Below are 14488 nucleotides of genomic sequence, written 5' to 3' on the forward strand. Positions count from 1 at the left end.
CCAATGGACACCACTCTTCTTGAACCTCGTTAAATTCAGCACACACTGTCCAGAGTGTGACGGCAAATGCATAAATTAAAATTGCACATAAATTTTGCCATAAGAAACGACACCCAAGAAGACCCGACGACCACGACGCCGTTGACCCCCACGGACAGCCCCTTAAACTCCTAAGCAACTGCCACCCCCTGTCCGCCCCTCTGACCGAAATGCGTACTCGTAATTTGTGCTTATTGTGCAAGTCCGTTGGCCAAGACGGCAGCGGCGGTGGGCGGTGGGCGGTAAGCTGCCCCATGGTGGGTGGTTGGCAGTGGGGTCGCCATGCGGCAGGGTGGCCCGAGGAGCGGAGACTGTGCCAAGATGCACACCAAGTCACAAAAGAAGCGGACAGCGTCAGCACCCACACCCCAAGCGCACATAAGCGTACACTGCGGGAAAATGTAGGAATTATGCTAGGCGACTTGGGTATGCAATAAAAACGGAAGCACAACTATCAAACTTATTAGTTCAGATGGCAAAAGACGTTTGGCCATGAGATAAAAAACGAACAAAGAACGTAGGGAAATTGTGTAAAGCATTTCCAGAACCTATTATTTTTATTGGTGATTATACACAGAAGAGAAATTGATTAATAAAATATTTTTCGAAACATTCATGTTTGTCACATATTTTCTTGCCTACAATGTTTGGCCTAGTTCATATTGTACAAGTAATTGAATTAATAGTTGTAAACAAAGTTACACACCGTTTTCACAGGTGAAAACTGAATTGAAGCAAAAGCTAGTTAGAAATGGTAGTTAATACTTTTAAAGTGAGATCCTTCAAATGAAGAGTACTGGGCACCTTGATTTATTTTAACAGCGTGAAGCATCTTAGATATTTTGCTTATATATTGGTTGATACTTTTCGTTAAAGGGAAGTGGTGGCTGGCTGAACAACATTAGTATGGATCCACATATTCGCTCAGTGCACTTCGAACTAAGCGGCGGAGCTCCTGTGCCTGTGTGTGTGTGCTAAAATTGAGGTAGGCCGCCGTATTGAATGCTTGGGTGGGCGGATGCACGGGCGGCCAATTGGGGGTCGGAGGTCAGGGGTCGCAACTGGCACTCATCATCAACTCAAACTCAATCAGCAGCAGCAGCAACAACAACTGCAGCAGCAGCAACAGCAACAACAGCAGCGGGAACAACATTAACAACAAGAAGGGCATCGGCAACATCGCGACACAGTGCGTTTGTGTGCGCCTGTGTGCGTGCGCGAGTATCTGTGTGTCGCTTTTGACATTTACTTTATGTATTCTTCGCATGTAATGAGGTAAGTGGGGAGTGCAAGGGGGTGCCTTATGTACGCGAGTCGTGGTACGCACATTTGCACATACTCGTATGTGCATTGCCGTTAATTATATACTTTACACGATACGCACACACATGCTGGATGGGTGGGGGTGGGGGTGGGGAGACAGGCGGCGATTTTAATGTACAACAAAAACGCATTGTTGTTGCTGGCGTGCGGCATTGTGTGCGGGTACATAGGTGGCACCCGCTCTCTATTTACAACAACTACTAAGTGCGTGCCACCTATATACGCACTTATATCATCGCTATGTACAGCCTTAAATCGCTTTGTTAAACTTGTAAATGCAAGAAAAAATAATTTTCCATTTTAACTCCTTTTTTTCACGCACAAAAACGTGTGAAGTCGCGAAAAAATGACAAATCTGACGGCGGCGGCCAGAGGTAGCAATAGGCATAGGCATAGGCACACGGGCGGGTTGGTCGTCGGCAACATCGCATCCCTTATCATTATGAAAAGCGGGGTCAGCCCGCTTTTGGCCGGGGGCGTGGGTATTTGTGTTTGCACTGCACTTTTTTGCAATAGCAGCAGCGACCACAAAGGAGCTTGTTGCTGCCCTTGTGATTGTCGGTTGAGAGGGCTTGCGAACTCGCAAGTGCATGTGGGTGTGTGCGCAAGCCCCATATGTTTATTTATCCAATTGCGAGTTTGTTTGATTAGCGGAGTCAGATAAAGTGGACTAGAACAATCAGCCATGTAGCTTACTTGACCGCTTATTATAACCTGGTTACTGACCCTACGATATCAAGGGCCGTAGAAACAACAGCAGGTGTAAAGACATAAATAGCACAATTACACTTCGAAAGCAAAAAGACACAGTTGCCGCCTAAAATTTAAATTCAAATATGAATTCTCGTTAGCGCCTAAATTTTAAATTCAAATTTGAATTTTCGTTCCATTTCCCTGTTCCACATTTCACTAGTTAACACTGGTGCTAGTGTTGGCTAGCACGAAGCTACACAGGCGACTTTGTCTTCTAGTGGCTGAATTCGGAACTATTCAGTGTTTTGACTAGGCGCCACCTACCGGCTCGGAACTCCGGTGTCGTAGCAGCGTAGGATACATCTCACGTCTGGCAACGCTGACCGTTGTCTGCAATTCACACCAATGGCATCCTTAAACTTTACGAGCGTAGCCACACTTTTGGCGCGCGATTTAAAAATGTATTAAGTGCTTATTATCTGCGAGTACTGTTTAAGTGATTTTAATTTTACTCTTCAAATGTATACTTATTACTGTTTAAAGTTCAAAAATTTGACATTGCCATTGACAAATTTAAACATTTATTTGACGCCAAGAACCCACAGTTTAAACGCAGCTTGTTTAACATTATAAAATTTATTTGTCGCAAAATAATAATACAATATTTTTGTGAAATATAAACTGAAATAAAGACAAACAACTTTAGCATTTGTTAACGCCTGATGATGTTCCACTCGACCCAGGCGAATTTTATTCCTATAATAAAAAATCCATTATTAAAGAAGTCCACAAAAGATTTTTAGCAAACTCACCTCGAAAATCTCCCGATATTGTTAGCAGTTGTGAATGGATTAGACATAGACATAATCGTTTTAGTCGGGAATAATTTATCATTTTACAATCATATCATGCATAAGCAAATGTATACAAATAGTGCACAAGGAAGAGTAGATGTGACTGAAAGTTTAATCTAGTTTGGATCGATTTTAGAAATTAGGCTATTGATTGGACGTTGGAAATAAATGGAAGAAGGATGTAAAGAAAACATGCCAAAATACTGGGATAAAAATGGGACAATTTCTTACAGTTTTACTTTCCACAGGGGAAAAATGAAATCAACTGGTTATACATACACGCAGCATTCCTCCAGCTGTTTTTATTTGAAATCAGTTGCTTGACTGGCTGGATATAGTTATTAGTTATATAATTGTTTCTGTTATGGGAATATCGTAAAGAAGGAACTGGATTTTAATTTAGATTTCAGCTGGTTGTTGACAAACTGCGCGGGGATCAGAATTTTCCTTTTAGTAAAATTCGCCAAAAACTCTATTTTTGGGAAATTAGCTTTGAAATTTTACCACTTTGAATATAAATGTCAAACGATTTGGTTTCTTGTTTACAGTATATAACGTTTGCTTGTCCATTCGTCACAGCGTAATTGCTACGTAATCTAAGCATTGATTTTTACAGTGTACGGTGTTGTCTTGCAATGAGTTTATGACAATATGAATTGGTTTTTATGAACATCAATACAGTTTATTTACATTTTTGTAAAATATGCGTGAAGGTGTTTCAACTTGAATACCTTAAGCCTAGCTCGCTGCTTTTTCTAGAGCATAACACAATTTACCTTTCCAACTTCAGGATGCAACTCCAACTTCGTCCTCAGAGTCCTCGTCCTTGGTCCGTAGATCTTTCATTTTCTTGGGAATAAAACCTAATTTGTTTTTTGGTATTTCTGTCAAATCTTTTCTTTTTGAATTTTTATTATTGAATAATAATTAAAATTTTACAATCGCTTTACTCGGTTTTGCCTTCCGTTTCTTCATTGTTTCCTTTCAACTTTTATTTTATATTCCTTCTATAATTTACTATTTAGGTCAAAATGACCAATTTAAATTTTCTTCTAATTTTTATGTCATATATCTTGTGTTCTTTAGTTAATTCTGTATGTTTCTTTATACGCAATTATTTAAATTTAAATACTAATAACGACATAAAAAATCAGCGCTTTTCTTTTGTTTTCTGTGTTCTGTTTTCTTTGTTTCTTTTCACTTTTAAAATTAATTTAATTTAAATATTTACTAGGTTACGATTTCATCCCGCTTGATTTGGTTTTTATTAAACCCTTTTTAAATGACTAATTAAATATTAATTTAAAGTTTTGTGTGTTTTTCATTTTTATTTTTAATAGAGAAAGGAGTTTGGTTTTTGCTTTTTATGTTTTTTAAGAAATTTATACTTTTATGTATATTTTTTAAAATTCTTTTAAATGCAACTAGTTGTAGGAAAAAGTTTCATTTGTTTCAAATATTTCTTTTATGATTTATTACATAGTATACTATATATATATTTATATATATACTTGTTTGTCTGTGTAAAAAGAAGTATATACGTATGCACATATATATCCATGTAAATATACACATATATGTATAAGCTGTGTATTAATGGTTGATGAAGAACTATTTTCCAAACTGTCCTCTTTATGCACTAGAACTTTATTAGTTGTAATCTCCATCATTCTGCTCCATTCAATGGCCTCGACTAATGTTGACGATTAGTCAGCCCAGATAACCTTACTATTTCTATGTATTTATTTACTGGGGTGACGTTTTTCTTTAAAAATTGCTTATATGAAAACTTTTGTTCAACTTCAGCTAATTGGATGTTGAACATAATCCAGTTATTGATTGCTATTTGAAAACGGCCATCAGATATTTCAGTTGGGCTTTTCTGGTTTGCTTTCTCCTGTGTTTAAATAAGCACATTTGATGGAAATGTATAAAAGATTTAAAATTAGTTATTGTTTTTATTTTTCATGCTGGCAGCTTGTTTGCTATGTTCTCTATTATTATTTGTTTAATATTCTTAAGCGTTAGGATTGAAATCTATCGTTAATCGTTCTCACTGACACTCGCATTGGAAAAGCATACAAAATAAAATACATGTTTATCAAAAACATTAAGAAAAGTCCCCACAAATTTCAACCGTTTCCCATCCATTGGTTTTCAAGCTACTCGTATTCCTGTGGGTATACAACAAAATGTACAAATAATTTCACCTCTCATCAAAATATACCAAGTTCTCATATTATTTTACATTTGCAATCTTTTATCAAAAGCTAAACCTTATCTGTAAATTTTGTTCAATTCTTCAATTGTTCAACTGTTCAATTAAAAAAAAAAACAAGCAGAAAAGAGTGGATCAGAAGTCTGTATAGTTGGGCATACAAAATCTGCATACAAAGTGATGTTTGAAAATGTCCTTTAACCGAATCGCATAAAAACCAATTTTCTCAATATTCATATTTGCTTATCTATTTCTTCGTTCTGTTCGTTATTCGAATTATACTTATTGTTGCTTGTAAATCTATTTCTAGTATGTTTTGTTGAGTTCGCCTTTCTGAGCTCTTTGGATAGAGTCTTAACAATTTATGGTTTTCTGTGTAGCCTAGTCTAAATTGAATGACATCGTTTAGTTGCTAATCATATTTCCATTATTTATTTGTGAAATCTTATATGTTTTGGTTTTGCATCTTCACTGTGACCCATACGCGTTCGTTTGCTTTTGGTTCGTATGTTCGTATGTTCGGCGTGTTCGTATTGTTTATATTCAAAGAAAAATTCTGATTGTTTACATTGCACAAGATTTACAATTAGAAGCAGAATAACTGTAACTTAAAAATTAAAAAGCTATTTCCATTTCGAACGTTTTCTTTGCTTCTGTGTGGAAAGAAAAGTCAGTGTGAAATTTCGACCAACGCAACTTTGCTTTTTCTTCTATTCTCGGTCAAGGGATCCTCTCCGTCGGGAAATACGCAGAATGCACAGGACTTTCCCCGGCCAATCCTTCGCATTTCCCAATCGGTCACCCGGACCATGGTAATTTTTAAGATTTTTGTTTCTTGTATTCCTTGTCTTGTCTTCTTGAAATTGTGTGCTTGGCTAGTTGGCGGACAGAAACATACAAATTGCTATAAACCGGCCATCGAACAACCGAGTGTGTGTGTGTCCTGTGTGTGGATTCGTGTGTGGTACAAATATATGAAAAGTCGGCTCTGACTGGCCCACGCTAAACTCCATCATATATATACATACGAGTATATCTGTATAAAGCTCCTTGGTTTATATGTTTTGGTTGTTGTGGTCTGTGATCAGTATGTTTTGCGCGCTCGACACTAAAGCAAGCACATAATTACCCATGCACCGGCATGTTACGTGTTCTGGGGTCTGTGATGTTCATTGTTATTGGTATATGTATCTCGAATGCTCTTTGGTGCTTCTTGGTCTGCCCTGCCTTTCATTTTCAATTAAGCTATTTGGCCTGCTCACTGCTCACTGCTCACTGCTCACGTTCAGTTTTCCGTGTTGAATTGCTTTCTGGTGTCAGCTTTGAGTATTTGTTGAACAGAAGAGTTTTAAAGTTCAAATGATAATGTTAAAAAAGTTACACTGTGTAGAGGCTCGCTGTTCTCAATGCGCTGAAGGAGCGAACTCTTGCCCTCTGTCCCTCTGGACCTCGCGCAATAGTTCGATCGATCATCGTTTGCATCACCAAAAATCATGCAATTCATCAACACGCAGATATTATTGCTCGCAACCATTTAATTTATAAATTCATTTCCGCGTGCAGCGCCAGTCAACATGAAATGCGGTCCATCGGATGCATTTCACATGCTGAGCGCCATTCTGGGCTCAAATTCACCTGCTGTGCCGCTCGTCAATTACTCATATGTTTGCCCATTTCACTCGCATCTTTTTGATTTTTCATTTTCGTTTTCTCTTTTATATTCCAGTAAATTTTCTTAATTCCAATTCAGATTGGTTATTCTATTGGTTTTGGTAGGGTTTACGGGGTTTGGTTTTAGCTCTTAGGGGATTGGTTTGATTGGTTTGATTTGGTTTGGTTTGGTTTTCGATTTATCAATCGGTTTAGACATTGAGTTTAAAATAAGACTGGGGAGGGGGCACTAGATAAACAGTACTGGATATGTAGGGTTAATTGGTTCTGTTTCGGAAATGCAGCTTCGCTTAGAGGGGGGGAAGTGGCGTAATCACCTAATTGGCCTAGGTACTAATTGTTAGCAAAAAGTTGCTCGGAACAAATCTCTGGACTGACTTCAATGCTGAAGAAGAAGATACAAATTTAGTTGTCCGTCTGTAGATCTCAATACGTTGGGTTTTCATCTCGTAAACGCGTCGCAAAGTTCCCACCTACGTTTTCTACTATAAAGCTCACAAATCGAAGTCTTCCTAAAAGGTTTGGGGGCTTCTGTCTTGCTTTGAAATACTGCACTTTCCATTGAAGTCTGTCAAAAAAAAGTGTTTCGAAAACCCATGTGACTATTTGTATGAAAACGCCTCGCTTATCCTATAAAATATAACATATAAATATAAAATCTAAAAAGAAAATATACCCGTTTTGCTTGCTTGTCAAACATATATGTATATATATATTCAATGGAAGAAATCTAGATACTGGCTTGTGGGGGCTTGCGGGAAGTGAGGGGATTTCTTTGGTTTGGTTTACCATTATATAGATTTTTGTATAGAATTAGGAAAATTGGAATTAGTTAATTTTTAACGTTTTAGTATATGATGTTGGTTTAGTCTCTTATTTGTTTAGTGTCTGTTTGATTTTAATGAAAGACTTTTTAAACGAGAATTTTATAATTAAATTATTGTGTTTTCAGAGACGATTTTTAATTGTTTTGTTTTTTTTTTTTTTGTTTGGTTTTTCTTTTGTATGTATTATTTAGTTGATGGTTTTTATCATGTATTTTCCTATTTTTTTGTGCTTTTTAGTGGGTTTTTTAGTTTTAATTTACTTAAAAAGTTTCGTTATTAATTTAATAATTAACAAATTGATTTTATAATAAAACCAATAACAATAACCACCTCGCCCATATGGCTACGAGACAATAATATGTGGTGCTGATAGTAGTACAGCTATTGTGGCTAATATTGTGAACATTGTGAATATGATAAGGCACAGTCTGTCAACGACCATAGCTGCAAATTTCCAATCATTGGCAATGTCATTGCACTCGTCATCTTTACGTAGCTGCACATTCGAATTGATGTTTAGTTTTTTTCGATTGATTATTTATGTCAGTTATCACGGAGAAAGAGTGGGTCAGGTTGGAGAGAAAGAGATGAAGCGAAGAGTTAAACTTGGTTCGAGTCACTTATTCGAGTGCTAAAACTATGATAGACTGCGCATGCAAAGTATTTGTATTCGGAACGCAATTCAAGAGCTAAAACAGTGGTTAGTACAAATAAGGGCGTGGTCTGCGCAAAGATATCTGCAGCACTCGCCAGCTTACCTGATCAGTTATAAAGCGGATTTCCTTTAAGATTAAACCTAATTCATATTCAGTTGATGATTTGATGCACGTATGATGTGTGACCGCATCCGGCATTCGGGTGCTGCCAATTGGCCCAATGCTGCCATCGTCGCCTTGTCTGTTTGGTATCCCCATTCATTCATTCATTCATTTGGACCGGGCCGAAAACGAGAGAGAAATGTGGCACGTGAGTGGCTGGATTCACTTGACCCAATCCCAAATGTGACTCGTTACCCATAAACCGTGCGATAGAAAGCCGGGTTGTGTGGCAGTGTTCCGCCGGGCGTCATGGGGCGACAATTGTGCCGGAAGTCATCATCGATGTCTAGTACGTTGGCCAGGAGCGATTTCGATGAGCTTCATTACGGGAATAAAGACGGCTTTAGTACCCTTAGTAGAAATATCAAATGCAGTATGGAGATGAGTACTGTTTCTGTTTTCGCTTTACACTCGAAGAAAGCGAAAGCAGGAACTGCGAGACTCAGAAAGTGTAAAACTTTAGTTTTAGGTATGTACTTATACTTTTCAAAGTCAGAAAATGCAATTTGAAACAGAATTTTGTTATCTATGGAGTTTTATACAATATCTTTATAAACATAAGCTCAGCAAAATGTCGATATTTTCGAGAATATCTCTTTCAAATGGGAAGTGCTGATGCTTCCCGGCTGAGAATATGTTCAACTGCTATGTTTGCAAGATCAGGTTGAACACACAATATCTCAAGTGCAGACTATATAGCCTGCGTAGTAACACCAATAATTAGATTAAGTACCGCTCTTTCAGCTCAACGTCGGAGAGTATCTGGTGCTTCCGCTCGGAGGATGTGTCCGAACAGGGCGTGGTCGGGAACTCCAGGATCAGAGGGCGTCCTGGACGACTCATTCGCAGTATCCATGGCAGCCAGCACAAAAACACGATGCGTATCTAAGCGGCAGGTGGCGAAATGGAAACGTTTAGTGGGACGGGCCCGGAATAATCCGATCAAAAATCAAATTTGATGTATTTATGCTCGAATTGCGTGTGCGAAAAGTTCGTGTCTGTGGATGATGATTGCCTCCCTGCCTGGGTGTGTGTGCAAGTGTGCGAGTGTGCGAGTATGTGTGTGGGAAAGTGTTATTTCGGACTGGGGCCGAAAAATGTGTGGAAAACTCAGGCGGACTTTCCACGATTTATGGGTATTTTGCATGAAACCGGCACTCACACCCAGACGGATGACCACAAGTATGATTTATATTTGATTTTGATTACAACTAAAGCAACACTGTTTTCAAGTTGCTGTTCGGCGTGAAATGAGGAGCAACATGTGGGTGTTCGTTGTTGGTTGTTTGGTGTTTGTCAGTTTGCTGGATGATTTGTTATTACACTTATAATAATATTTATGTGGGTTGTTGTGTTTTCGTTTGCGAGAAATGGACTGTGTTCGCAATTCGCCATGGTCTCTGCTTATTTATAGCTACGGTGCATGCACAATTTATGATCTACAACACAAACACGGATACAGATACAGATACAGATACAAATACAAATACAGATAAACACGTGTATAGCACGAGGCAGAAACACACATTCACAACAATAGCTATAACGACAGCAACAATAACAATCAACTGAGATGGTAGTTAGCCCAAAGCTGCTAAGCTGTAAACAACTTCCCCATAAGACATTCACACCGAACTCTAGATTGTTTCATCTAACCAACAAGTGCATTTGTACCATGAAATATATTCCTTTAGATCAATCACTAAATCTGCTTTTTATATCACAATCCCACTTTAAAGCTGCATGACTTTTGAAACAATTTTGCTCTCCTGCTCCTGTACTTGAAAATCAATAAGCCCGAAACAAAGAATGATTGCGTATCTCAGTTGTGCCTTATAATCTCATTCATCAACGATTGCCATCTGGTTAAATGGCAGAGAGTAAACATGGTAGCATGGTGAGCGGCTAAACTGGTTAACTGGACGTGTAGTCGAGGAGACTTCAAACACGGCCACAAAAAGGAGCGCATTGTCGCAAAAACGCAAATCGATTGGATAGTCAGGACATGTTACGCTCCCCCTCGATGCAGCTTATCCCCAGGCATCGGGGTTCAGAGCCTCCTCCCTACGCCCTGCTCCACTCCATAACCACCGGCACGAAATCCGTAATGCAGTTGAGGAGCTGAAAACCGACGCTCTTAGCTGACAAGCTCGGTTGCAGTTGTCTGAAACTGCCGTTGTCCTTCGTCCTGCGTCCGTCGTCCGTCGTCCTTTCGAACGGGCTTGCTGCCTCCTCCATCATGTCGACTGCTCCTTGCTGGCGGTTTCCACGTTTTTTCCCTGTTCTTTTTTTTTGGCCAACAATCGGGGAGCTTACATGGAAATGCGCTTCAGGACGTGGCATGCAAACCAAATGCAAAGTTAACCATTGCCATCGAGCAACTGGCATTTTTGCCCATATCCATATCAATGCCGTCCACCCACACTTTCCCCCGGCTTTTGTGCAAATTTTGCGCAAATTGATTTGTTGTTATCACACAAAAGCGCGGGCCAAGCGGAGTGTTTGGTGGCAGCCAGTCTCTGGGGCCAATTCGAGTGGCAGGCAACAGTCGACAGTCGGCAGGCGGCAGGCGGCAAGCGGCAAGCGGCAGGAAGGACTTGCAAAGGGACTTCTTGGGCATGCACATTTCTAATGCACCTGGCCCCGGCCTGCTGTCACCAATTGGCTCAATTTTCGGTGCCGTGTAAGGACTACTCACAACTGGGCCAACTGTCAAGCCCCGAAACTTCCTCCGTACTTGCACTCGATTGCTGGCTTTGGTTTTCCCCATGTGTTCCAAATTGAATTGTGTGTCGAGGGGCGGAGACGCCACACATTCTTGCGCGGAAGCCATACAAAACTTGTCATGTGAGTGACTCCTTAAAAGCCAATCGACTTCGCCTGAGCTGCCCTTATTCCTGATTTTTTCCTACTTTTCTGGGTCTCGTCTAGCGAAACTTTTCATTATGCACTTGGAGGCCATTGCAATAATGTGCAGAAATTGCTTTCCACTTGACTGTCTTGTGAAAATATTGTCATGAAATGTCTGATATTTTCACCGTTGATATCAGTGTGGCAAGTTAAAGGAAGAATAAAGATATTTTTCAAAACTTTTAAGGTGAATGGGAAGCGAAACCCAATTGAGCTTAGAAAAATATTTACTTTTAGATCCGTGTATTTTCACTTTAAATTGTTTTAAACTACGTGCACTTATATTCAACAGTAGGGAAAATGCTGCTGTTGCAAATTGTAACATGCTAACTATTTTCTGCACATAAATATATGGCGGCTTCGCTAATTTTATTAATTTTATTGCAATTTGAATAAAATGTAACCCCTCAAAGTCCGAAGCCCCACCATTCCAGTTCAGTTCTAATTATGCCCGCCGCCAAAGGCATGTAAACTACATCACACTCAAACGCACTCGGCACCACACACATAGAGACTATGTACAGAGATACATGGATTAAATATGTACTTAGAGGAAAAAAGATATTGGGGAGGCAAATAGAGGCTAGATTACCATTTACAGAACTTCGTACACCAGCACAGCATATTGCATAATGGATAATTGGACAGCAGTTTTGACGTTGCCATCTGCTTGGTTATTTTTGCATTTTTTGCATTATTTGTTGTTTATATTTTCACATGTTAAACCTATTCACATTGGTACGAGTATAATGATGCAGATACAAAAGCGTGTGTGCAACTGGTGACAAAGTTACGAGATAAAAAGGGGATTGGGTCTGGGAGTGGGAGTGGGAGTGGGAGTGGTTAGTCGGTTGGTATCTGGATGCTTGCTGGGATCGAGGGTGTGGCTGGCATACACGTAAGTTCAAAATATGGGCCCAACATCAACATTACGATATTTTTCATTACATAAATTATTTTATAGTAGACACGTATAGTAGCTAGACATGTTGGATGGTTACAACATTCATTTCGTACTCTGTACATCCGTCCGTCACATTTCGGCTCGGCATTCCCTTCGCTTCGTTATATTACGTTCCTTTTGGGTTCTTTGGGTTCTTTGGGTTCTTTTGATATACGTTTTTGGGTCACACACACAGGGTTACACGGGGTTAAACGGGGTTACACGGGGCTAAACCTCGACTCAACTGACATTTCTTTTGGTTTGTGGCTGGCTTTGGTTCTCGGCTAAATTGCAGATACAGTTATGCATACTAACAAAATCAAAGGGGCAACACAAAATTGCAGCTTGCATAACGGCCTCTAAGTAGGCATCAAAAACTAACAAAGAACCAATTGAAAAACCGAACAACGAAATGGGTTTTTGTGTGTTTGAAACAAAAATGCACGACAACATCAACAATAATAACAATCAAAGGATATCGAACAACATTTATTTGTGCAACTATTTGCAAATACGTTTTGGGCATTTTAAGTATTTTAAATGTTTTTATAGCTTGATGCTCTTTAGGGATGTGAGCTATGATATAAAACATGAACATGTTCTTCGTTTTTGGTTCGAAATGATTATGGTTTTGAAATGAGTTAATACATTGACTGACTGCGGGATACTCTTCTCTTTTAAACTAAATTTGGAATCAATTTTTCAAAAGTGGGTGCAGAATTTATTTTAAAGCTTCTACATTGTCATAGAGAAATTTGACAGAATTACTATTTAAATTTTGCCATATTTGATGCTGATTAAATTGGGTAATGTCAAAAGCTGGTTGCTCAATTAAAAATATCAAAATGTGTCTCAAAAAATCCCCTTTTCAATAATCATGTTTTAGAGATTAATGTTTATTTGTTAGGCTTCGTTTTACAATCAAGGAACACAACACAATTACAACAAGTAACTAAACAGTGAAAATAGCTAACACAAAAACATTTCGCTAGCTAACACATAAATTATCTTAGCACGGCTCTTTCTCTCTTGCAGATATAAATCATATAAAAAATGCTAATTCTATGCGACAGTGGCCTCAAACCCGACAGCACGGAGGACTCGAGGGCCTTCCGCCCACGTTGGCAGGAAGAAGGATATACGAGTATGTGGGGCAGGATATGGGAGGTGCCTCTGGAGCTGGCGTTCTGAGGCCACTGAAAACTAGCTGAAGCTATAAATGATGAGTGATGGTCGCTTTGCAGTTGTTTCTTATTTGGATATTTTTGTTGTTGGTTGGTTGGAGATAGTTTTTTGGTTGCTGTGGTTGTTTGGGATGCTTGTTTGGTGGGTTGACCTATTTGCAACTTACCCATTCGGACATTTCGTGCGTATCAGCATTTCGATGATGATAATTTAATATTAAAATCGTTGACACAACGGATGAAGCTACCATAAACATTATGCAATTGAAATATGTACCTGTTGGTTGGTTGGGCGTGTTGTCAATATATATATATATATGCAAATATTATATATATTTATTATGTTTAGTGTGGGAATATATTGTAATTGTTGTAGTGGTGCACGTGGATTTGGTTAGTTTCATTGTTATTATTATTATGTTGGATTGGAAGTTGTTGTTGTGTTAGTTCGTTTGGGGTAACGCATATTTCAAAGTTCAGATTTTATTCATAGTGTATGGTTTCGTTTCGATTATATGCAGTTTGTGTGCACATATCATTTTTGCGGAGGGTACACAGTTGTTTGAAAGAAAGAAAAAGGCAAGAAATATGTACAAAATTTTTTAGTTAGTATATTAAATGCAAAAATTGTCGGTTTGTTAGCTTCTTAATCGTTCTGTTTTTAAAAGGCATAGCAAATGTTATTTTCAGGAAAAATACATATAGATTTATGTTCTGTTTTTTTAATTCACACACACACGAGGTTAACTTTAGCTTGTATACTTTAGACATAGGTTAGGTATATATAGAAGTTAGACACCAAAAAGTGTACGCCAAAAACGGAATTAGAGAAATTCAATAATATAATTTCAATTTTAATTTTGTTAGCGCTTTTTGGAAGATAAGTATTCGAATTTGAAGATTGGTTAATTTTGAAATACAAAATTATGAAAAAAGTGAAAAAACTTTAGTTCGGTTGAATCTAATTTGGTTTTAAATATAAAGTGGGGTTGTTCCTTGTTATTCTTC

At 38.5% G+C, this 14488-nt stretch overlaps 1 protein-coding gene across 1 annotated transcript in view; it reads right to left on the minus strand.

Annotated features, from left to right (window-relative positions):
* Positions 1-7800: 7800 nt before the first annotated feature.
* The window catches only part of LOC6543431 (neuronal acetylcholine receptor subunit alpha-7), a 49981-nt gene continuing 43293 nt past the window's right edge, over positions 7801-14488 (minus strand). Inside the window, exons 9-13 of the mRNA XM_026978532.1 lie at positions 13648-13757; positions 9177-9328; positions 8639-8761; positions 8384-8522; positions 7801-8121 (exon numbers count right to left, since the gene is read on the minus strand). Of these exons, the coding sequence (XP_026834333.1) occupies positions 7969-8121; positions 8384-8522; positions 8639-8761; positions 9177-9328; positions 13648-13757 (677 nt within the window). The 3' untranslated portion in view covers positions 7801-7968. The remainder of the gene's footprint in view (positions 8122-8383; positions 8523-8638; positions 8762-9176; positions 9329-13647; positions 13758-14488) is intronic.

The sequence above is a fragment of the Drosophila erecta genome, unplaced genomic scaffold, assembly GCF_003286155.1.
Source record: "Drosophila erecta strain 14021-0224.00,06,07 unplaced genomic scaffold, DereRS2 tig00000055-arrow-pilon, whole genome shotgun sequence".
Classification (NCBI taxonomy): Eukaryota; Metazoa; Arthropoda; class Insecta; order Diptera; family Drosophilidae; genus Drosophila; species Drosophila erecta.